The following is a 25300-nucleotide window of genomic DNA, read 5'->3' on the forward strand; positions in this document are numbered from 1 at the left end:
TCTGTTATATATTCCTTTCCAGGTCTCTGACCCCTTTTTGCTATTCGCATCTAACAAATGCTTTCACTGCTGTTTGTCCTCTCTTAGTGTTTCACACAGTGTTCATTTTGGCCATGCAGAAGTGCTGCTGGTCTTCCCTGAGAGTAAATTTGTAGGTTTAGATGTCTTAGAATGTACCTTTTGATTCTTGGATCAGGCAGGTGGATGTATGGTGTCTGTGTGTAAAGGCAACTGTGAAAATACTGTTTGAGGTAAGACATAAGGTCTTACCCATCCTACTGCTTCATGTTGGTTGAGCAGACTTCCTTACAGTCATCTCCACAGGACACTTCAGGAGTGTTAAAGTGTTCATATCTATTGCTGGGACATCCAAGTACACTGTAGGGACACTGTCAAGCAGGGTGGGCTAAGAAAAAAAATGCGTGTGGACTATGCATGTCAAGGAACATCAGCTAAGTAAGTAACTTTCTTTTCGAAGGCTGACAGCCTTTGAAGAATACCTAGACCTTTAAATGTTTTATGAATGTAGATATTTGGTGTTTAAGACCTGTGTTACTGGATATTTCCTAGCTGTGTAAAAGATAGGCTGATTCCTAACAGGGTTAAGAACTTTTGCAAGAAGGGCATTGAAATTTCCATGAAAACATTTTAGTCCTATGTTGTCAGTTATGCTGTCTGCAGTATAAAAAGTTGAAGGCACAGTAATTAATTGCAACTGTCATACTTCTTTTCTTAGGACACGATCACATGGACATGGCAAGGGCCAGGAGCGTAAGTGGTTTATGTTTTATTGCTTGCATCATGATTGCTTTCCTCCATTACTTTTTATTTACATGACTTGCAGGCACATATAGTCAACCAATTCCTGGTTATTGGATTGTTCTTCGGGATTAATTTATCTCTTATCTATTATTCCCTAATTATGATAATCCTGATTTAGAGAAATCCAGGTATAAACAGTGTACTTCTGCCACTATGATTTTGTTGGTTTGCAGAATGGATTTTAGGTTTTTATTTCAAATTTACTTTTTTTTAGCCAAGTGCCTGAAGTAAAACAACTTGTTTCTGCTGTGTGTATTTTGTTGCCTGCAAATTGATTTGGTATATTACTGTATAAAATCTGTAGGGCTATTGTTTGAAATTAGTCTAGTCTCATGGAAAAAGTCAGAGAATTTGGAGATACTGTTTCCATTGTCTTGCTCAAATATAACTTTGATTTTTCAAATTCACGTAATATAAAATATTAAATGAAGCAGTTCCCGATTGTTTAAAAAAAAATTTAAGCATTATTTTCATGCTGGAATTTGAATAGAAATTCTAAAATGTTTAGGTGAAGGTGAAAACAAGAAATTTTGAACCCTAAGTAAAGGGGAGTTGACTTCTTTTTTTAATGCTTTTTATTGTTTTAAATGTCCTACCTGAGATCCTGTATTTTAGTAGTAACAAGGAAACTATTGGGATTAGCCAAGATTCAATTAATTTAGAATTTTGTCAGTTAGTTTTGCACTTGGGAACCAAGTTGAATTAAGGCCATGACTAGATTTGGAGACTTGAGGAATTAATTGATAACTTGTAGAAGTTCATCTTACAATTAATGTATCACATTAGAAGTAGGTGAATCCATGATAGTGTATAATGTAAATAGGCACTGTAGCATTTACTGCATGAAGGGATTTCTGTTCTCATGAGCTCCTACCTCTTCCCTTGCATTTGCACTGCAATTCACCTGAAAAAGTAACTCAGCCATAGAGGAGAAAGGCAAGTAGCTTACTTCCAGCGTAGTGTCCTAACTGAGGAGTCAAGAACACATAAAAGGAGGAAGAGGGAAGAAACTTCTAGGTGTGTTGCCTCAGATCACTGTAATGTCTACAAAGCCTTTATTCTGAAGTGCTGACATCTGCTAAAAAAGTTAAATTAAATTAAAGCCAAACTGAATCTGAGGCAGCATGTGATGTTATACAAATTGACTGGGTCAGTTTAAATTACAGCTGTACTTAATTAAGTTTAATTCTGGTGAGTGACCCAAAATGTATTTCTGATGTCTTAGCAGAAAATAATGTTAAGACTGATACTTTTTTTTTTTTTCTCAGCAAATGTCTCTCTTCTGTTTTAGTGTTAGTCAAAACTTAATCTGGAAATGTTGCTGTATCCAGGAGTATTGTTTGTTCAAAGGTGCTGTAACCTATAAAGTGGATTGAAAACTTGTCACATACAAACTTACACACTTTCTTCCACTTACTGAAAGTAATGTTTTTACTAATTTGACGGTATGCAGAGCAGATCAGCTGACTACCTTGAAAACAAAGAATGGCTATAGTATACAACTTCAATTTTCTCTACATTAGACTTGAGTTAGATACAGGTTCTATCAGTTTTAGACTTTTATTTAAATTTAAAGTTTAATCTCTTAGGATTCCAGAGAGGTGGCAGAGAGATAAGTTTACTTATAACTCTTTGGGGGGGTTTAATGCTCTTGGACAAGGACCTACAAACTAGACTTTGATGTTTCCTATCAGTGCCATAAACTTCAAATCACAGATTCCACTGTTGTTCTTGATCCTTTTCTTTGCTTTAATGCATTGGAAGTAGAGTAGGAAGGAAGGAGGGAAAATATTTTGCACCCCTGCATGAGTGTATAACAAAATGAGTAGGGTTTTGCTTCTAGAAACTGCACTTCATCTGCCTACGAGGATTTTGACCAGCCCTCCCCTCACAATGATTGACTTCTGTAACTACCTAGATACTGTATAAAAATCGGGTTACTAACGCTGCTCCCTAATTTAGGTTTACTAAATCCTTTCCTGGATTTGAACCTTAATGCTTTCCAAGGTCAAGTTGATTCCAGTTATCTTGTATCTTCGGCTAATAGAGCACACGTAGAATTTCATTAACAGACTTCTGCAGTATAATGAACTTTGATTCCAAACCGAGGTAATGATAAAATCTCACTGGTTATAATTAATCTTGCCAACTGTGTGCTGAATACAGCATTTTCCTGAAACAGACTGACTCTTTCTTTACACATTATGCATACATTATCTTCTACTGTTTGTCTTCCTGCTTTTGAGTGTTTTTTAAGATGCCAATTCAGTGTAAACTGCTTTTGTTGCACCTTACAGAATGTAATGTGTAGAAGTACTTTCAAAGACCTTTTCTGTTACTTTTATCTGAATATGATCACACCTACAAGTAGGAATGCTACTTGAAGACTTTGGAGTATAATGTACTACTGTTTCACTACATATAAATTTTTTTTTCTCCATCCTTTCCCATCTCTTGCTCCTTTTAGGTTTGAAATTCTGTGGCTTACTTTATGTCAGTTTCACAATTCTGTGGAAATCGAGGTCAGTAAAAAAAGAAACCCAGTTTATTCTGAGCAGGTTCAGAATATGTAATATTGTACTTGATTCTGCAGTAAAAGTTTGTGTTCAAACTTTGTATGTTTGTCTGTAAAAACAGGTTAAAATACCACTTATATTTTAGGCAAATGGCTTCTGTATCTGACAGTGTAGTCTAAAAATGGAATAGCAAAATACAGTTTTCCCCTTGGCATAAGACTTTGCTTTCTTATTGATTTAAATTGAATAGATAAATTTCTGACTCTGTTCAAAGAGTCTTTTGTGAACAAATTTCTTGTCTTTTAACGGCCTGATTACTATTCCGGATAGTGTACCAACTTTGTATGTTAAACATCCAAGTGTGTGAATGCTGGTGTACAAACTAAGGGCTGTCTTGTAGAGGAAAATCATGGGTGGTTTCTTACAGGCTGGATAGGTTATTTAATGTCTGGCTAATTTTTAATTAGGCTACACTAATCAGAATGTGAAATAGGAAAATAGAAAGAAAATCTATCTATATTCTTAACTTTGTTTTGAGGAAAACACTGTGTGATCCTAAGGCTGAAGACTATTGTAGTGACAATGCAAAAACTATTAAAGCCATTTCTTTTAAATTGTTGTCTTTATGTATTTTAGACAGAGTAATTACATTTTGTGGACAATTACAGTATTTGGAAAGTGTTATATAGGATATTTGACAGATGTTCTGCAATTCATTTGCTTTCTGAATAATGAAGCAGCTATTTAGCTCTGACAGATGGAACTGATGACAGGGTAAATCTGTAGGAAGAACTATTGCATATTTACATACATTGTGTTACAGTAGTGACATATAATGCATGCTAATCACAGTACTTATCATGGCTCTGTGTTTGCTTATTTATGCAATCAGTTATTCTCAAAATTAATGAACGTACAAAATACCAGCCACTGAATGTTTGTCTCTGTTGTAGAAATTTGTGGTTTGTGTTATCACTTTAGTTGGATATCATCAGCTATTAATAGCATATATTAAAAAAAAAATTGGTTCCCAAAATAGTGACCTGTTTTTTGCAGAAAGGCCAGGGAGTGACTGCCTTATGCAGGGATAGGACAAACCAGTTACTTGGCAGGATTTTTACTCTATCTCAGGAACATGTTTTTCTGCCCTAGGCAAGTAAAATGTTCTTTCACACAGAAGTGAACACTGCTGAGCTTTCTTGATTTTTGAGGCAGCAGCTGCTAGCAGATGCTGAGTTTCTGTAGCTCTTACAGATCTTGCATAATAAGTTATGATCTTTGATAGTCTTTAAAAAAAAAAGCAAACTAACTAGTGACCTTCTGAAGTACTCCATACTAGAGCAGGAGCTGGCAGAGGGTAGAGGAACAGAACTGTTTTCAAGGCTGCTTTCAAGTATGAGGCAGAATACTTGAGATCTACTTGTTGAATCTGTTTTTGTAAGGAAGTGTGGCAGATTTAGGAATGTAGAAGAAAAACTAGTTGTTCAAAGCCGTGTTTTTCCCTTGGTCTCCAAAGTTTGTTGGTTTTTATTCCCACTCTGTTCCATCAGCACAGAGATACTAGCAAATACCAACCAGCCTTGATACCACAGTTACTGCTGATGATGCGATAACTCAGGGAGACATACAACAGAACAACACAACATCGGTCTGTTTTTGATTAAATGATAGCTGGTAAGGTTAAACAGCCAACACTCAGGATCCAAAATTAGTCTGTGCTTCTCTGCATATAACATATGTTCTGGCATACCATATGTGTCATCCAGTATGTATATTGAGAATCAAGCATCTATGTAGGTTTTATGATAGGTTTCTGTAAATATTGGCCCATCTATCCATCCTGTACTTGGAACTGGCATGCAAGCAATGTTGTGAAGAAGAACGGAGATATGATCATCTGCACATGTAGATTGTTTTGGCTCATGTCAGTTTGTTTTGTTGACCTGTCTGCTTCAGTGTTCATACATCCATCACAATCTGCAGCAGCTGAGAGTTCTTCTGGTTTTGTGAGTGCTGTTGAACTATCATGCTATTTATGTCAAGTTAGGCACGGACATTTAGAGCACCTCTGAAATCTCCTCATCTTCAAACTTGTTCTGTGTTTGGATGAATGACTTGACAGCAGTTTGCAACTCGAAGAAATGGAATAGGACTTGGAAGTTGAAGGAACAGTTATTCCACCTCTGTTAACTTCAGTCTTTGTCCTTTTGTATATTAAATCAGGCTGGTGTATCTGCTTGTAATGTAAACCTAGAAGACAGGAGTCATATGTTTGCAGTTGCAGTAGTGCATGTAAGGAAAACTAGCAAAACTCAAAATAAATTCAAGATTTGCCCATTATAAGAAAAAAATCTAATGGCAACGTTAGAGTGCTGCTGATCATACCATTATGTAATTGTGGCAATACAACTAACTTCAAAGTTACTGAGAAATATTTGCTGAAATTACTTCATATTTATTCCCCAGTTGTTATTTTATTTTTTTAAAGACCAGTGTGAAATTTTTTGGTTATCTGGAAAGAGCTGAACAAAAGAATGTGAAAGAAAGGTTTATGCAAGAAAATGCTAATACTTGTAAATTATTTAAAAATTCCTAGTCTTACTTACTCTGCCTGGGTTCCATGAGATAAAAATTGAACAGAGTCTATGTTATATGAATTTGTAGAAGTATGACATATGCTTAAGCATTTAAGAGTTGAATTATAATTTTTTCTATAGTCCTTTTGTTAATATAATTTTGTAAGTAACAACAAACTGTACACAATTTTCACCATAATGCTATAAGAGAGATTGTTTAAAATGTTAAATATTTTTGGTATAATTCAGTTCTCTTTATGCAGTTTCTACCTGTGTATATTCCTTCAGAAGAAGAAAGAAAAAATCCAGTGTTATATGCCAATAACGTCAGACGTGTAATGGCAGAGTAAGTATCTTGTAATACAGAATAAAAATAGATAATGTGTGATTTTAATTTTAGGATGAAGAAAATATCACAAAATCAAGTCGGCATAGTTGCCTGCTTGCAATGAAGCTTGTAGTCTGCAAAACTTTTTACATAGCAGTTGCCTTCCTCTGTGAGGAGGCCAGGGAGCCACAAATACAGCAAGAACTGTAGGAGCTGGTGTGTTTGGGTTTGGTTTTTTTTTTTTGGTTGATTGGTTTTGTTTTTTTTTAATGTGTCTTCATATAATGAGCCAGTTCTGCTTGCTCCTGTGGGTATTTAGTCTTTTGGGGGAAAGGTATGGGTGAATTTTAGGAAAGCTGATGTAACCAGATTTTGTGCTGTTGGGGTTGCATTTTAAGCTGTGACTCTTTTAATGAGGTTAAGAATTGTTTCATATATTCATTATTAGCCTGTGGTTATTTCAAACAGTAAAGTACAGGAAAGTCTGTTCTGTTGGAAGAGCACTGATACAATGTAAATTAATTGAAATCAAATGTTCATGTGACAACATTTAGAACACTTATCTATAATGTATAATAAAGGCTACATTTAATACTTTTGCTCTTTTTGTTTTATTTTTGATTAACCCCTCTTATTCATTCCTTCTTTGTCCTTTCAGTAAATCCTCCATTAGTCAATAGATACTCTTTTTGGTATTTACAGCAAACGCTCAGGTCTATGATCACTGATAGCTCTTGAGAGATGTACGAATCTTCGTAGTCCTGATTTTGAAAGAACTTGTGAAATCGGAATTTCCTTTGTGCAACTTCTCTTCCGTTTCTAAGTTACCAGTTTAAGCTAAAGGCCAGCTTGTAGATAGTAAGTGATAATTCTTCTCTGGTTTATAAGCAGAACACGGGTCTGGGAATTTTTCGTAAGGGTCTTAGGACTATAGTATAACTATAGATCAATACTTGATCCATTGTACAAAAGGACCTGTAGACTGGCCTCAAAGACTTTGGTTGTTAATTTAAGACAGTCAGCTTAGCTACGCTAAGTGTTGTTCTCAGACTTTGGATAGAAGGCCGTATTCTTAAACCTTCATTCTGAACTCTGCTCCAATCAGATGACAGGTATGTTATATATCTGTGTTATAAGGAGAAATTGTGAAAGCCTACAGAAGTTTACAACAGGCATGTTGCAAGCCTTCCCTTCTATGTGTGCTTAGACGTTATTTTGTTTCTCCCATCCCTGAAGAAGTAAGTATTTGGGGTAACAGAAGTGGGATGCAGGTCTAAAGGGGATCAGAATGAGTGTTATCAAATACAACTTGCTTTGAGATGAAGAAGGGGCTGTAGGTGCTGTGTTGATGTGAATGGGAAAATAAATGTGATGGGATATCAAAGTCTTGAAGTTAAAATGCAGAATGAAACAGAATATTGATGCCTGGATACCATGGATAACTATAGACAAATTAGCATCAACATAGTCAAAAATTATTTACTTCTGACGGCTTCCAGATACCTACTTCTAGTGGCAGTTCTCCAGACTTTCCCAGTTTGTTCTTGTGGCTTTTGGTACAGGAGATACCAGCTCAGATGCTGTCAGACTGTTCTGGAGCTGTAGCAGTTGCAGCTCAAGTACCTCAAGTACCCTTTGGTGCTAGCCTTGTATTCTGCATTGGTGAACAAATGGCATTATTGCTGCTTCATGTAGATTTGTCTAGCTTTTCTTGAAGATTAAGTCGGTGGCAGTGTCACATTTTGTTGTCAAGGGGTCAGGATCTATTTAGATGTCTGCTTTCTCCTTCTTCTCCATATTTTTCATATTTTTCTGGAGGAATAGTCTAATCCTACTGGATATTTTCCAACATCAGAGGTGGCAGTCCCAAATAATAATGTATTTGCGAGTCTAGAACCAGTGTTGTGGAAAGCTTATGTCTTGCTTCTGATTCCAGGGGAAATTGATAGAAGTTGCTGAGTGCAGCAATAGGTACAATTTCCACTTCTGAAATTGTTTGCCTTCACAATAATTTTTTCTTGTGAACAGCTGCTATTAAGTGTTGAACAAAACATTTGACAAGAAGAATTTTGATTGATAATTTGATAAGAATTTGATAAGAACTGATTCTTATGCTGCTTATTCTTGTTGATTCTATGAAAAACTTTTGGTTTAACCTTATTTGATTAGCTTTTCCATGGGCAGCCACAGATGCCAGTGATGGGGGTCTCTAGATAGTTCCTGTTCACTTATGCATATAAATTGAATACTTGATGGAGGAGATGCTGTCATTCTTGGAGGTTTGCTTCCTTAGGACATTAGTTTCTTGCAGGTTGGATGAATTTACTTGCCCAAAAAGTGAAATCCAAGGTGTGCCTGGCCTTTTGACTCTGTTTCAGGCCAGGAACAGGCAGCCATACATGGAGTTGGGAGGGCACAGCTGACCCCAGCTGACCCAAGGGACATTCCATACCATATGTCATCAAGTTCAACATGTAGACCTGGGGGATGAAGAAGGAAGGGGAGACATTCAGAGTGATGCTGTTTGTCTTCCCAAGTCACGGTGATGCCTGAGGGAGCCCTCTGGCGCTCTGCTTTCCTGGGGATGGCTGATCACCTGCCTGCCCAAGGGAAGTGGTGATTGAATTCTTTATTTTGCTTTGTTTGTGTGTGCAGGTTTTTGCTTTCCCAGTTATGCTGTCTTTATCTCAACCTGAGTTTTCCCACTTTTACCACCCAAGGGTAGTGAGCAAGGGGCTGTGTGAGGCTAAATTGCCATCTGGGGTTAAACCACAGCAACCATATTGGGGATGATCATCTCATTGATGTGAGAAAGTCCTGCGGTCTGGGTGACCATTTTGTAAGAACCCTTTCCTGCTGCTTTTCAGGACCTCATTTCACAGACTTCTTTTCTAAAATAAACCTGCTTCATGGTTTAATTAATTCAAATGTAATATGAGCTGATCTCTTGATGAACAGTGTTTCAGTATTATGCACTGATCTGTCACCAAATTCCACAAGAACCCAGGTGATACATTTCCATTTTTTAAAGGACACTGTCATGGTAGATAATGAATTTAAGGGTCACAACTTCTACAGACCTTTCACTTGGAACTACGGCTGTTTGCTTCTGCAGTACTACCCTGGAGTGATACCTTTCAGCACTTCTCATCAGAGAGATGAGTAAGATCCAAGCCTTAGAAGCTTTACAGCATCCATAAAAGTCCAAAGTTTCTTTCTAAAAGCATTTTGTAATCTCACCTGTGTGATGACCAGTATTTTGATGCCTGTGATCTTCAGCCTTTTTCTCATTGACAGATACATACTTAATAGCATTGGGCTAAAATCTTGAATCATGCAGTCCTGTTGCAGTCATGCAGCTCACAGTTTCTTCTGTTTTGGGGATTATCTGTGTCATCAGAATTGTAATTACTCATACAGAATAGCCACTGCTGCTGAATATGCCTGTCTTCCTTTGGATCATTTGCGTATTCTGAACAAAAGCTATGTGCAGATGAAATTAATTTGCTGTTTAAAGTATGGTCCCCTACTTGTTCCTTAACAATATGCTTTGCGTTTGATTTTCGCATAGAACATATTTTGTTTGAGCGAGTCTCTCTTGTTTGGTCCTTCTGACTACGTTCTGACTGCTACTCTGTGTAGTTGATGCCCATCTCATCCACAACATGCTATCAAAAAGTGTGTTTAGAGTCACTTTCAATCACAGAAAATGTTGAATGCTTTTAAATGTGGCAACAGTCCAGGCAAGTTCTCTCTTTAAAGTCAGTAAATAAACTGTGGTGCTGTCTTGAGCTTTAATTTACTTTATGTGTTCTTTATTGCTCTAACACAGTTCTAAAACCACCTTGCTAGTCAGGTGGTATGTAGGTAAATATTATGGTCATATGGGTAAATATTATATTGCCTCACTTTTATATTACTTAGGCAAAATCATGATTTTAGTCTTCTGTGCATAATCTTCTGTTGATGGTAGTCAACATAGGTTGTTTTGATCTGTTAATTTAATACTTTCTACACAGTTTCTTCTATATATTTTGTGGTTAAGTGACGAACTTTCTGGCCTGTGTTGTCACTTTTTTTTTCTTGTCTTCAGAGGATTAAGTCATGATTTATTTGAACTATGGTAGTGTTGTAAAACTGTCAGCTACTTGAGACTTTAATCCCAGCTTTCCAGAATTATTAGGAACAAATCATTTGACCTTGCCATCACAAGTATTTATTTCTAAAAATTTCATAGTGATAAAGGAAACATCTCTACCACTGTTAGAGCATTGGAAAGTACTTAATTTTCTTCATAAGATATGTCATCTTAATTGTTTCCTAGTGTAAAGTACTTATTGCACATCACAGCTTTTTTTGGCTCTTGACAATTTTACTATCCTTCACTAGTAGTAAGTTATGTTATTTTTGGTATTTTTTTCTTATGCATTAAAAAGTCTTGTGCTTCTTAGCTGCATCAATTGCAACTTTTTATCCTTTACCTTGCTGTGTTGTTTTGCTGCATTGTAGTTTCTAATTTTTTTATACCCAGTTAAAGTTAGTTATGTTTTGCAGTTTGTTTAGGCTATTTTCCCTTAAAAAAAAAAATTAGTTGCCTCTTTTCATTATGGGATTGTAGCCTTTTGCCTGTTGGATAGATTCTTAAACACCTAACTTTCATTAAAGCTTTATTCTGTAAGACAATAGTTGTAATCAAAGTACTGTTTAGAGTATAGAAATTCTATTCTAAAGAAAAAGTAGGTAACTCTTTCACTCCCACTTTGCAAAAAAAAAAAAAAGCTGGTTTGTTACCTTGCTATCCCTTATCAAATATACTTGGAAGGAGTATGTCAGTTGCTCAGCTTCTATTTAGTTGGGAAAATTCATTTTGTGTGTAGGTAAGCCAGTGGTGGTGTAGGCAGCTAATTGTGAAAATTTGCACTGCAGGCCCTTTGTTCAAGTCTAAAGTGACCTCACCCATAATTACAGATGTAAACTGATTAGATAATTATACTCAGACCCATTGGTAGCTTATTAACATATAAACACGATTTGTTTTCCTTTAGTTTCTCTTACAGACTGTCTTTGAAATAGGGAGGAATATGGTTTAGATGGTACAATTTGGGGAAAAGACAGAAGCTAAAATACTGCAAATTTTTTAATTTTCTTATTGCATGGGGTAGGTGTTTAAACTGAAACCTGATGGAAACTGGACGCCTTTGCTTCTTTGTTTTTCAAAACTGCAAGAACCTCAGAACCAAAGTTCTGTCAGCACTCCTGATTTGAACATTTTGTTTTTCCAATATTTGTAATGCTAAACTCAGCATTATAGCTACATGTGTGACACTGGCCTGGAGTTCTGAAGTTTCTCTTTTGGTGAGCCCGGTATGGCAGACTTCCTGTAGAAGTACTAAAATGTTAATAGTCCAGTTTGCATTTTTCCAATAATTTGTTTTTCTTCCTCACTGACACAAACATTTAAAGATATATTTTCATATTTACAGTAGATGCTGAAATCGATTAAAATGCAGCGTATTAGACATGAAACTTGAAAGCAGTCTGTCTTCCTTACATTTCCTCTGTCGAATGCCTGCCAGGATCACTTTCCACTTGTTGGAGCATGCCATAGTTAGAGCAGCAACTTACCAGTCTGACATATGAGCATTACATTTTTGCTTTTGAAAAATTAATACTTTTTTCCAGTATGCTGATGAAGGCAAAGAATATTACAGATAGTCTTCTGTTTCCATCTTACCTTTTTTCATCTTTACGCAGTCAAAATCAGTTTTGGTTTTTTTCTCGAAGGCTTTGACAGCATCAGTATGTGATCTCTGCCACTATATGGGATACAGTAATGCCAGTTGTTGAAGAGCAGCCTTGAGGATGTGGGTTTACAGTAGCTTACTGGTCTATCTCATATTTATCTGTTGTTTTCAGTGGCCAGTTAAATCTAACTTTGGAAAAGCTGCTGTGCTCTGTGCCTATGCTGTCTGATGTTTCGTATGTGATTCTGCACAGCTACTGCTTGGACACTCAGCATTCAACTTTGAAATTCAAATCTTTTTTTTTTTTGTATTTTTACTCCATCTAAGGCATCCCTGTACCATCCCTATAGGTGTTCAAGAAATATTTGGACATAGCACTTAGTTCTGCGGCCTCATTGACAAGGTGGTGATCGTTCAGAGGATGGACTCAAGGATCTCAGAGGTCTTTGCCAACCTAAAGGATTCGATGCTTTATTTGGGTTTCAGGTCACATACAAAAATGGACATGAGAAATACATTGTGCACTCTGTTCATTTCTGTGAATGCTGTAGTTGTGGCAGTTGGGCAAACACAGTTACAGAACAGGGTTAACTGTGCAACTTCTTGCTACATTTATTTTCTCATGGAAGAAATAAATTTTTTAAAATTAAGTAATAATTTGCAGCAGTTTGGTTTGAGCTAGATTTTTGAATGCTGACAACACAAGGAAAATCTGCCTCGTTTTTCACCCTTGAAGATTTGTGATGTGCAAATCTGCAAGACCAACAATTACAGGACCCGGTTTCAGCCAGAGAGAAGTGCAGCTGTTGGCAACTTCTTTTTCCATCTAAAAATTAAACCATCATGAGATACTCTATTCCTGATGTGAACTTCAGACTCCTGACTAGACCTTCATTTGCTTGGAGAATGTCACAAAGTAGTAGTCTGAGAAGAAAAAAAGGACTATCTACTCTGGCCTTCCAAAACTAAATAGGTAAAAGCTCTTCAGTTTGGGAAAGGTTGAAAAAAAAAAATAGTGGAGGATTGTTTTGAAGGTCAGCAAAATTGATGAGTGGTCTGGAAATGCATAGTAGGGGATTCCATAGCAGAAGAGATGGAAAGCACTCAACAGTAGATCAGCTGAAATTAAATGGAGTAAGTCTTTAAAACATGTACAAAATTGTGGCATTCACTACCAGATACATAAAGTGACTCCATCAGAGCTGAGATATACTGTAAAAAAAATGTGGTTAATCAGTGATTCTAAAACATAGTGGTACAAGTGGTCTCTGGTTCAGGAAATTCCTATACAAATGACTACTAATAATTGGAGTTATTTGCCCACTGTGGTGTCTCTCTTTTTGCTCAACATCTCATAATGAAAAATACCAAATTTGATGTAATCTTAATATTTTCAGTACCTTATAAAGATTATAGCTGATTTAAAGAGCCTGTGGCGTATTCATTAGTTCACAGTTCTGCTTATTAACAACTTAAAACACTTCTAAAGTGTTTTTGTTGAAGCAGAGATTCAGAATGTCACAATATTGCCTGTACTATTTTCTCTCACTTCTCATCATATTACAACAGGCACATTCTGTTTTATGTTCAGCCTCTTGCATGCCTAGTGGATTGGTATGCAGAAAATGAGAAAGTTGATCATTCACTTTATATTATGACTGCACAAGTGTTAGATGTAGGGAGCTGTTTGGTGTAAGACATCAGGATATAAGTACAACTGTTGTGTGTCACAGATTGGGTTTGCAGGAAAGCTTCTGGGGTTTTGCTTCGTTTGGGTTTATTATTTTGAAGTGACTTACTGACTTTGAAATTTTATGTCATATGATATCATGAAAGGTAAATAGCCAGCATTTCAGGGAAGGCAGGGAGGGAAAAAGCCTCAAGGTGTGTCAAGCCAGACATGCATGTCAGGCCATACAAATTTGCTGAACATTAAAAAGGCCAGGTTCAGGTTAACTGGCTGTGAAAGCAGAGGTAATATGAAGAGAAGAGGAAAAAAAATGCTTTTAAATAAAGACATGGGAAAAGTTGTTTTATTTCTAGTTTACTAAAAATATGGAGTTGCACTTTTGATTTTCATCACTAATTGAAATTATCTGTTTTCTTCTTTTTTTCCAGTTGAAGTAGAGAAAGGTTGCCTTGGAGATAAGTTAAAATAGTTTAGTAACTGGTTCTGTAGAAAATCCTGTGAGTTGCAGTTGTACCTGAGCCTCACAGAGAGCTCTAGGATGCCAGGCTTTATTCTAAGAAGCTGAAAAATTCACAAGTCTTATCACAAATAATAAAGTTTATGTGTTCTCCACCTTCAGTTTCTTCAACATTCTGAGCTGAAATCAGGGTCCTTTAAACTGGTAGCCCTATACAGCTTGTAATTTGTCTTCTGAACTAAAGAGCCCCTTGGACTCTATCTGGCCTTGGTTGATTCTATGACTGAACTTTGCTATGAGCTAAAGTTGTTTCTTCCCTTCTCTACTTCTGATCTTTGTTATTGTGAAAGTCTGGACGTGTATACGTATGTGTGTATATATATATATGTATATAGAGACACTGTTTAAGTCCATTTGTCCCTTTTGCTTTTTGAAGTCCAATGGCTGGAAAATTGCCAACAGGTGAACAAGAGAAGTTGCTTTTGTCCTTCTCAGTCCTGTTTTGTGTATGTGTTGACATTGAGCCTACATGCAGGTATTAGTAGTGTTGGGCATTTACCTGTACTGGCCCAATACCGTGCCTTTTATTAGAGCTGCACAAAGCTATAAAAAGATGAAGGTTGTCTTTCCCGCTGGTGGTTTGGCTAAGTCTGAGGTGATCCCTGCTTTTGTTTGGAATTTGTTCTGGATCTTAAGTTTTGGTTGCTTGTTGATTATTTGTTTGGGGTTTTTTAATTCCTCTTTGGCTAGGCTCGTTCAACATGTTCATGGACCATTATTTAGAAGTTATTTAAATCTGGCATTGGTTCTGGGATGGCAGTCAGTCTTCAACGCCAGGTTGAATGCCTTGATCTTTCTTAGTCATCTTTCTTTTGATGTGTTTGAAAAGCTTCATGCTTTTGATTTTAACAAGTTATTGTTTCTTGCTTTGGCTTGCCACCTTATGGTTATGTTTTAACTTGTCTCTCTATTCTTGTTTTCCTTAGGGAACGGTTGTGGTTTTCATTTGGGTTTTTTTAAAGTCTCTTCATTCTAATTGGCACCTTTAATCAGTTTGAGTCACACTAATTTTTTTTTTTGTCCTTTCAGAATCTTATTTGCTAAATGTTTTACTACTTCTGATCCCCTAATAGGTGCAACAGAGGAACACTTTACCCTTCCAGTTTCTTTTAACTTATTTTTAACCAGCTTCCTCTTTTAGATGTAGTTGCCCTGTGCTTTAGCTGATTGCCTCTAAGTTCCTGTATTTCTCTTGCATACTATACCTACTGTGACCTTAAGAACTGATAAATTTTGGTGTAATGTGCTTGGCTGGACAAGATCTTTGTTTATTACCATATTATTTTATGTATGCTGCTCTTGATAGTATTGCTTATAGCATGTCCTTGCTGACCTAGGTGTTCAGCTATTTCACTGACAGTTGACATGAAAGGCTATAGGGATGACTGAGCACGCAGACACTTCAAAAGAAGGGAATGGGAAGTAATCTCAACTGGCAGGATAGACTCTGCTTCTCTCATCTGCTCCTTTTTCTTCTTTTGAGGAAAATTGATTCTGTATTGTAACATACCAGTGATTTAATCTTTTATAATACAGTATATTAAATACTGTAAAACAGAAGTTTTGACAAAGTCACAGTACCTGATCTCTAAGTCAGGTTGAACTTGGAAATGGATTTAAGTCCCCACATCTTCATCTGTATTTTACACAGTATTCATTACTGTGTTAACCCTAAGTCTATGGGGTGAAGTAAGGTATCACAAGAATCTCTTGACCGTTCTGTTAAGTGTTTACTGGTTTACAAATACTACTAGGACACTTCTTAGGAGGAGGAACAGAAGCACATCAAGAAGAGAAAAATTTGGGGGAACTGAATTTAATTGCTTAAGATCACCAATATAAGGCAATCTAGTCTTCAACAGTCTGCATGATTTTAAGATGACTTTTCTATGTACTTGAATATTTTTGGTTTAGTTGGCTTTTTCCTTTTATTTCTTCCTGGTTTTTGTTTCCTCTTGGCAAAAGGAAGGCTGTTGATTCAAGATCACTACCTTGTATGTCCTTATTTTGTTCACAAATAGCTTACTAAGAATACCTATTTTTAATGTATCTGGTACTTTTGAGCTTGAATATCTATTAGTGAGGTGTTCTTCCTGAATATTTGACTTTGTCAGCCTTAAAGAGAAGAGAGAAACCCTGACCAGTAGCTTTAAGGTTCGGTGCATGTCTTACTAACATCTGAGAATTCCTGAAGTTTTGACAGTTAATTGATGGACAAAAGAGAACTGGCTTATGTTATTTCCATTGGCATTCAAAGGCTTTAGAATGAGATTCTGAGGAACAGACTGCTTAACAGAAATTGTTCATTGCATGAGAAGTAACTGCAGTTACAGATTGAATTATTTATAATAAAGCATAGAATTGAATGCAGAGTTTCCATCAAAGCCAAAATGACTGTGTCATGCCTCGGGGTTTTGTATCGATCTTGCCATTAGTGTATATTAACTTCACATATGAAAAAGGTGATTAGCAGTAAGTTAGACAAACTGTAGATGGAAAGAATGAAGGTAAGTCAATAAAAAAATTTCTTGAGGCTTCGTTAAACTAGAAAAAACTGCATAAAGGAGGTAATGTTCCTTACTAGTATAAGTAAAATCAAGTATGATGGAAGTCATGGCACATGAGTAACTCATACGGGGCAGTGTTTCCTTTCTAAATTTTATCTTACGCTGAAATCTTAAAGGCCTCTTCCAAACCAAAGTGTCTTTCTCTCAACTTTGCATAGCAAATGAAGGGCAGCTACAATATCAGGATTTTTTTGGAGTATATTGTGGTGCTACTATTACTACAGACCATGAAGTTAAATGTAAAGCAAAAATGAATACTTAATTGTTGATATATAAAAGCTTGGGAGTATTTTTTCTTCTACCTTTTTTACGTCATACACTTAAAAATAACTTGTGTTTGCATGGAGATTAACTCTACTTGCTTTTATGTGTTATATTCTAACTGTTCTTTATAAAGAAATGTCACCTGTCATATAATATTAGTATTAGCATAAAGTAATAGGTTGTCTACTCAAGTGATTACACGAACATTAATAAATCAATAAAAATATTGAAAATAATTATTGATAAATATGTGTGTTCTGGATTAAAAATCTTGAAACCTTTGTTATTCACTTATATGAAAATATAAATTAATTTATATGTCTATGAAAATATGCACTGCCTAATTTTTCTCTTTTGTTTTTGCATATTTTGATGGACTCAGAAAATCAAAATAGATGTTCTGCAATGGTTCGAGTCCATATTTTGCTCTTTTTATGTGAGCTTATTTTGTAGGCTCTTCCTTATAATTTTTCAGACTAGAGAGCATAATACAGGATTTCTTGCTGTTAAAAAAAAAAGTGATGATTGTATTCATTTTTCTTAGATTGTCTCATTTACAGTGTTTCTTTGGTTTATTCAAGGGCACTGGGAGTTTCAGTGACAGATTATACATTTGAAGACTGTCAGCTAGCTTTGGCTGAAGGACAACTTCGTCTGCCTTCAGATACGTGTCTTTTAGAATTTGCAAAGCTTGTGAGAAGCCTTGGGTGAGCATATACAATATTTATATGTAAGGTGCATATTTATTATATATCCATGTTTATATAGTTTTCCCTTCATATAAAAATAGTGCATTTATGAATATATATGAAATGTTGTCATAATATGATCAGGGAAACACCAGTATAAAATCAAACCAATACTATAATTCATTTGCAAGCAGCACCCCAAATCCTAGTGATTGTGAAGTAGGTTGTAAAGTTCTTACTTTCCATCTGACAAGTCAGCAGAGTGAGTCTGAAGCAGTCATTCCTGAGCAAAACTAAAAACGCTTTCTGAAGAGGGTCGGGAATACTGTGGGATTCCTAATGTTTGTTACAGTTAAGAGTCAATTGCCTTTTCCTGTGACATCTGTGAAGGGAAAACAAGGGATGCCAAACAAGGACATCCAGTCTTGTGACTGGATTAAACTCGTGATAGTGAGGACAGAGGGGTCACCCTTTCCCAAGCAGCAGAAAGTGGTAGTTGATCTTTTGAGTAGGTTGCTGCCAGATGGACTTTCTAATGAAACTGTAGCTCAGTATATGCAGCGTAGATCTTCTCTCTTCCCATAGTGTCATTTCCTGCTGGCTTTACCTTTCAGAAAAGCCTCAGCAAACCTGAAAAATTCACATAAACCAAATAGTAGAACTTGTTGCTGCTGTTTTCCAGTTTTTCTTCTGCTTCTTCAGTCATCCTATTGAACAACCACAAACTACATGTGCAGCCTCATCCTATTAACTGTTTTAATATGCAAATATCCTTCTTTTTTTTCTCATCACCTGAAAGTATAGAGCATAGTTTCATGTTTTCATTCTGTACTGTTATTTCCTTTCACTATTTTTTTTTCATCTTCAGCTTGTGTACATAAATGAAAATAAAGAAGAGCAAAGCTGTGTTGGAGAATAAGGAATGTAGGACAGCTATACACTGTGCATTCAGATGATAAACATATATTAATCCATTGTCAGGACCTCCATCTGAAAAGACTTCCATTAGGACAGGAGAGACTTGGAAGGGCAAAGAAAGATTCTCACTTTGTTTCGAAGGCTCTGAATTTACTGTATCAAGAAAAAAAAGCAAGCGAAACAAAACAAACCAACCACCCACGTCTCTTATTATGCAGTTGATAATCCCAGGATTCAGTTTAATCCTCTTGTTAAGTTGTCTGGCTTCTGTCTGCTCAATTTAAAGCTGTTCTTTCAAATTATGCTTTTCTGGGTTTTTGTTTTGACCTCTAAAACAATTACATGCATTTGTGAGTGAAGTTCCCTGCAGCCCAAAAGTTCCCTCTCTGGTTTGAGCAATTATTCATTGGTGAAATATCCTGTCTGGAGTTGGGTATGTGCCAATAAGAAGGCTATTATGATGGTGTTTTTCTGGCACAGTTGGATGAAGATTGTAATATGACTTCATCTCTAATGCACATTTGATAGAAGTAGTCATTTTGCTGTTTATTCAAAGGTTTTGAGGCCAGGGAGGCAATAAGATCATCCACTTGCATAGCTAAATGACTGGAGCAGTAAGTTTTATCCAATGGATTTTTCATTGAGTGTTAATACTTGCTTTTGAGCAATGACACACTTTTGAGGTAACATGCAATTTTAAAAGATTTCTGTAGTGAGACAAATTCAGACTCCTTTTTGGTTTACATTCTTTGAAATCAACGTAGACCTGAGTTTGCTACACTGGAGAGTTATTTCTGTACACGTTATGTATCTACAGGATTCATTATTATTTTCTGAAAAATTTGCTTGGTCTGTGCTCAGCTGGTTGGGATTCAATCCAGAAGCCGTGCAGCCACAGCAGTGAGTTCTCATGCTTCATCTAACGAAGAGCTCAGGCTCTGTTAATGGAGCTATATAGCTGGCTGAAACTCAGCTGCTTCATACTGAATTCCTTGGTAAAATGACTGCTTTATCAAAGAGATCAATTGATCATAGACTAACCTTCTCAAATTGTGCATTTGTTAGTCCTCAAGCAGTCATGCCTCTCTTGAGACTGATAATTTATGTCTGACCAATGAGCTGATTACTAAACTATATGCAGTCTGTATTATAGTTTTTATACATTGTAAATCCTCTGCTTCATTTGATTATTTGTTGCGTAATTAATTACCCCACAGTTTAAAGTGAGTCTATTTTTACTTGGGCTGGATCTATTACCATGTTCTAGACATTCAGTCTTGTTTGGATTTTGTGCCTTACTAAAGACGTCTTCAGATTATCTCCTTCAGGAAGTGTTAATACAGTTAATTAAATCTCATCTCCATCTTTTTATGAGCTGCTTTATGGCAGTTACCTGCAAGGAGATCCTTGAGTTCTGATTTGAATTGATTTGTTTCTATTGTTTCAAACTTCTGTTTGTTCTAATTCCTGTATCCACTTTGCTCATGAACTAAAAGGACCTTCCAACTTTAATTGTTGCTCCCCTTTCTTATGGAACAGTGGCTTTTAGTCCATCAGTGTCTTCTTAGAGAATTCAGTTTTCTAATTTTTTCAGTTGTGATTGTTCTCAGTTTTAGTTGTTTTGGGTTTTGAAAATTAGAGATATCTCTCTTTTCTAAGGAAAAAAAAAAGCCAAATGGAGCACATATTGCAATCCAGAGTAGAATTTTTTTAGTGACTGTGTTCTGCATGCTGTTAGATGGGGCTTATAAAGTCAGGTCTTAAAGTAACCTGAAATTTTACTCTAGTGGTCCCAGCCTTTTGCACTTTTTTTTTTTGGGGGGGGGTATAGGTTATGAAGGGGAGGAGAAAGAAAGCAACAACTTTGTCAAACTTGGAGCCAGATTAAGGATCATCTGTTTGCATATCCCATGCTTGATTTATTTTTTTTTTTTTTGCTTCACAGTTGTTTTATCCCAAATCTTTCACTTGTAAAACCCTAGGTATGATTTGGAACATATAGCAAAAGCAGATGTGTGTTATGTCCTTCTGTTTTGGTCACTGTTTTCTACTTCTTGATTTTTCTTATTAATTTAAAGTCTTTTTGGAAAAAATATTCTCTAGAAATGAAGGTTATGCATCTGTTTTCCCTAATTTTTTTTTAAGCTTGGCAGCACTGATACTTGTCCAAAATGGCACATTTTTTCTTCCTGCGTGGTAGTTGGCCTCCACTTTGTGCATCAAAAAGCAATGAGTATAGAAAATACAGCAAAACTATCATATGGTAACAGGGTGAATGTGTGTTTTATCATTGGTGTCATGTGGCACAAGACTCTTTGGTTTGGCAGGTTCTTGATGTGGTGTATTCCTTTAGTACACAGACTCAGGTTCTTCGTACTTTTCACTGAAGACAGTATGGCTTTGCTGATTATGTCTTACTTTCAAAAAATACAGTTTGCACCACATTATCTTTTTCAGGTCATATTTCAGGAAAATCCACTGTTCTTGCCTTTTAGACTTCTTAGCTTTTGCAGTAGGATTACTTCTAGTAATTTTTATCTTTAGTAATGGGCAGCAATTTGGGTTTGAATTCTTTTTGAATTCCTAACCGTCTCTTTGCTTTCCTGCCCTGAGTATTATTGGCATCTTGTACCCATGTGATGGGTAGTAGTGATGTCTGCCCTGGAAGAATATTCAATGACCTTAGCATGCCTGCAAGGTTTACCTCCTTACATACTCCCTGGCCCTGGTGAAATTCAATGAAATTCAAACTGACTGGTTTTGAATCAATTCTGCTGTCTCTGAGAAGCCCTTAGTATTTTGGTAAGAATGGCATGAACTAAAGAGCAGTTCCATTTTGACTACTACTCTCCAATATTATCAAGTCAGTTGTGAGGATCCTACTAGACAATGCTGCTATAGGCTTCTAAAAAGATCTGTAAGGAGTAAATAATTACCTCATAGGCCTGGTGCCTGTCTATTCTTGCTCAACAGTCTCTAGCATCCAGACTACAATGCAAACTTCTGCTTTACACGTGTGCCTGAAATGGGGGTCCAAACTGTAGGCAGAACTTTGAATTTCCAATGTAATAACCCTCATAGCTAACTAATAGTTCAGTGACTTCTAAGTGTTCAGAGATCATCTATAAAAAGAAAAAAACTTCTGGAGGATGTTGTCCATCTGCATTTCTGATAAAAGCAATACTGAGAGTATTCAAGAAGGTCAGTTTTGCAGCTGTTCAGTATCCTTTCTCCATTATGACATGAAGTGTCACAGAAGTACATCAGCAGACACAAAACTGAATGTATTATGCTTTTCTAGCTTAGGGCATGTTTCTCTGTGCTTGCAGTTTACAGTAGCTATCTACAGGATCCAGCTGTTCTTCCAACTCTGTCAGACACTAGAAGGTTTTTGGCAGGTTCCCAGCATGCAAGAAGGGAGTTTGTTTTCAAATAGTCAAATGCAGCTAAAACTAGCTTACTTGCTAAAAATAGTGGTAATTATGCTGAAAATATTCTACCTTCAGGGATCTGGTTTTCCTTGTGAAGTCTGCTGTGAAGAATTTAATGTTCAGAATTTAATATTAATCTTGAAAAATGTCCTTTCCATCTTCATGGACTCAGGAATGGCTTTTTCTTCTCTTTAGTGTGCACTGACCTAAAAAAATAAAGCAAAACACCACAACAGCAAATAACATTTTTTATCATAAAGCCTAGATCCTGCGTGGATGCCATTAGGCCAACAAGCATGACTTCATCAGTAAAGACATTTGCTGTTGGCTTTCTAGCTTTTATGGCCTCCATTGAGATAAAAATAATAATTGTAAAGGAATTGAGACATTCAAACCATTTCACCTTGGTTCAGAACCGATTTACGAGACTTGCACTTGGCTTCAGAAAACTTTAGCATAGCAGCTTTGGTCATCAACACGTCAATTACTTTCTGATTTTGAAGGGCTAGAGGGAAGCAAGCCCAGCTTAGATTACCAGAAGTACAATGCAGCTATACTCAAGTTGAAGGAGTGTTTGCCTCACTGATCCACATACTGCTTTTGAGATTGGCTCACATGTTCTGTATTTACAAAAGACAAACCACAAGATGTCTGTAAGATTTGTGGTAAGTCATGCTATTTTCCATACAAGGTTTTGCCTTCAAACTGTATTTTAGCTTTTCAAATTTAATTACTGACAGAGATATTTATTGCAAGTCTTGAATACTACTCACCAAAGGGGTACTCCCTCAGTTATAGAAAGTGAATTTTGAGTCAATTTGTTGCAAAACAAATCTCTCTGATTTAGAGACAGATGTTGGACTACATATTCTGTGTCAATGGTGGCTTATCTCAAGGAAGGATTTAGATGCCAGCTGTCCTTATCCTACAGTTAAAATCCATTTCAGCTACTACAGTGGGATGTATTATCTGTGGACACTTCTTGCATGTAATCCTGCATGTGAGTAGCTGAGTTCTGGGTGCATCTCAAATCCTCTGTGGATTTCTTTTTTATTGTTTCTTCTACTTTTCTACTTGGTTGTGAAAAGTGAATGTTTGCAGAGGGGTGTCTCACTCATCTTTTCATACTGTCTAGAACTAAATCTTAAGATAGGTGCTTTAATGCTAGGATGGAGAACATACGAATGTTCTGTGGGAGCCATGGGTCTCTGGAAGAATTCTTGCATGACCTTCTTCAGATCTTATAATTCAGAAATGCAGGACTTGGCATTGTTTAGGTAATACATATTTGGTCAGTATAGGTCATGACAGACAGCATGGTAGCTGTATTTTTACTTAAAAGCCATGATGTTTAGCAAGGATCATTACAGCAAGCAGTCAAGTTCTGGAGCTGATGTAACAGATAATCTTCCTATCAAAAATGCTCTTATCTTTTTTCAGAAGCTCCTGAGAATGCTGATATTAAACATTTTATTCATTCTTGTTACTGAGAGGAAGCTGCTGAGGAGTCCCAGCTGCAGCCTGGGAACAATTCTGGTGTGAGCTTCTGAGTTCTGTAAATAACTGCCTTTCCTTGTCTGCAGCAGCAAGCAGGAAAACAGGCAACTGCAGAAGGATCTTATAGGAGACTTTATTGCCTTCTTTTGTCTTCAGACTGGAAAGTTTGGATGCCCATGTTACCCTAAATCACTTCAGAGGAAACCTGCTGATCAAGATGTGCTTGATGTTGTATTAGGGAGAGAATCTACTTTTCCTTGCATGCCTGCAGCACCATTTATTATATTCATTGTAAGACTTTTTTTGCAAAACAGAAACAGGAAGCTTGACTTAGGGGGAAAAAAAATAACTAACCATGAAGTAGATATCTACAGAATTATAAAGTTGTTCGTTCATCAGTCAAAATCTGGTTTTGCAAGAAGAAGGACTGAGGAAATTCTGTAGCTGTATGCACTGTTATAATTTTGTTTAGGTCACCTTATAATGTGTCCAGCTCTGGACTGAATGTGAAAAATGAGCACTGACAAACAGGATTAACAGTATAATCGCTATTATGTAATCCCTGATCTTTTTTTTTACGCAGGATGCATCAGGTCTTTCCTGTTCAGTGACATTAGTAAATTTGGAAACGTAATTGGTTTATGTTACTGTCCTACAATACAGCCATATTCAGGTGACCTGAATTCCTCCTAGCTCTCTATGCTTGGTATTTATTAGCTAGTTCTAGACTGTGTTTCTTCATGTTGAACTGCTTACACATATGACTTATCATTAAGGTAAAAGAGACAAGTTTATGTCCAGGGTTCTTAAACCCTTGCAGTAACTTCTAATACGGTTCAAGAACTAATGAGAGCCTTAAAATTATAGGAATCCAGTATTTTATGAAAAAGTTGTGTAATAATTCTGATTCCAGATTTTGTAGTACTTTACACCATTACCATCCATTGCTTCATTTCATTAAAATGTGCATCGTTAATACTGGATTTATTTTTAAAATGTGCAAAAATGTTTTCTAGGCTGAAGCCAGAAACACTTGAAGATGATCTTGATAAATATGCTGCAAGTGCCATGAAAATGAAGAAAGAAAAGGTTGATCTTAAAGAATTTTCAGCATACTTGGAATTTCCAGTTTCTCACACAGTAGAAAATATGTTCACACTTTTTGATGAGGTAAGAAATGACATATTAAAAAAAGTTAATATTTTTTATGACTTCCACTGTAGCCTACTTCTTTTCCAATTGCATTCACTAAGATATGATTTTGAGCATTTCACCATAGTATTTGCCTACTGCTTTTCACTTTCAGCAACATAAGGGCAGCTGTCATCAGCTAAATAAAGCATTTGTTCAGGTAGAAGTTAAAAGGAGTATCAGCTGGAAAAAAATTATTACTTTCTAGATGCAAAATATGAAGAGGAAGAAAGGTAGAGTCAGGCTAAACCTCTGCTGCTGCTCATTGCAACTCAATGCAGTGTCTGTTAGCCGATATTTCACTTACCTTGTAAATAAATTACTTGTTTTTCTAGGATGCCTGAAACTTGAAGGACTTTTCATTCCTCTGGCAGTCAGAATGGGGAAATTACTATTATCTTTGTCTGGATGAGGTGCTGTTTGGACCAGGAGGTGGATATGTCTGCAATGTTCTCTCTTATACCAAAGAGCAGATGTCTTGTATTCATGGCTTAAATTAGGCTGCGTTGTCCTCTGGTTCTGTGGTTTTAATTTCAGCCAAGTAATTCAG

At 36.4% G+C, this 25300-nt stretch overlaps 1 protein-coding gene across 1 annotated transcript in view; it reads left to right on the forward strand.

Annotated features, from left to right (window-relative positions):
• Positions 1 to 25300, forward strand: part of LPCAT1 (lysophosphatidylcholine acyltransferase 1) — a 52350-nt gene that overhangs the window by 19229 nt on the left and 7821 nt on the right. The window contains exons 6-10 of the mRNA XM_018070152.1: positions 737 to 771; positions 3290 to 3344; positions 6178 to 6260; positions 17606 to 17731; positions 24576 to 24729. Of these exons, the coding sequence (XP_017925641.1) occupies positions 737 to 771; positions 3290 to 3344; positions 6178 to 6260; positions 17606 to 17731; positions 24576 to 24729 (453 nt within the window). The remainder of the gene's footprint in view (positions 1 to 736; positions 772 to 3289; positions 3345 to 6177; positions 6261 to 17605; positions 17732 to 24575; positions 24730 to 25300) is intronic.

The sequence above is a fragment of the Manacus vitellinus genome, unplaced genomic scaffold, assembly GCF_001715985.3.
Source record: "Manacus vitellinus isolate BGI_N305 unplaced genomic scaffold, ASM171598v3 scaffold_17_pilon, whole genome shotgun sequence".
Taxonomy (NCBI): domain Eukaryota; kingdom Metazoa; phylum Chordata; class Aves; order Passeriformes; family Pipridae; genus Manacus; species Manacus vitellinus.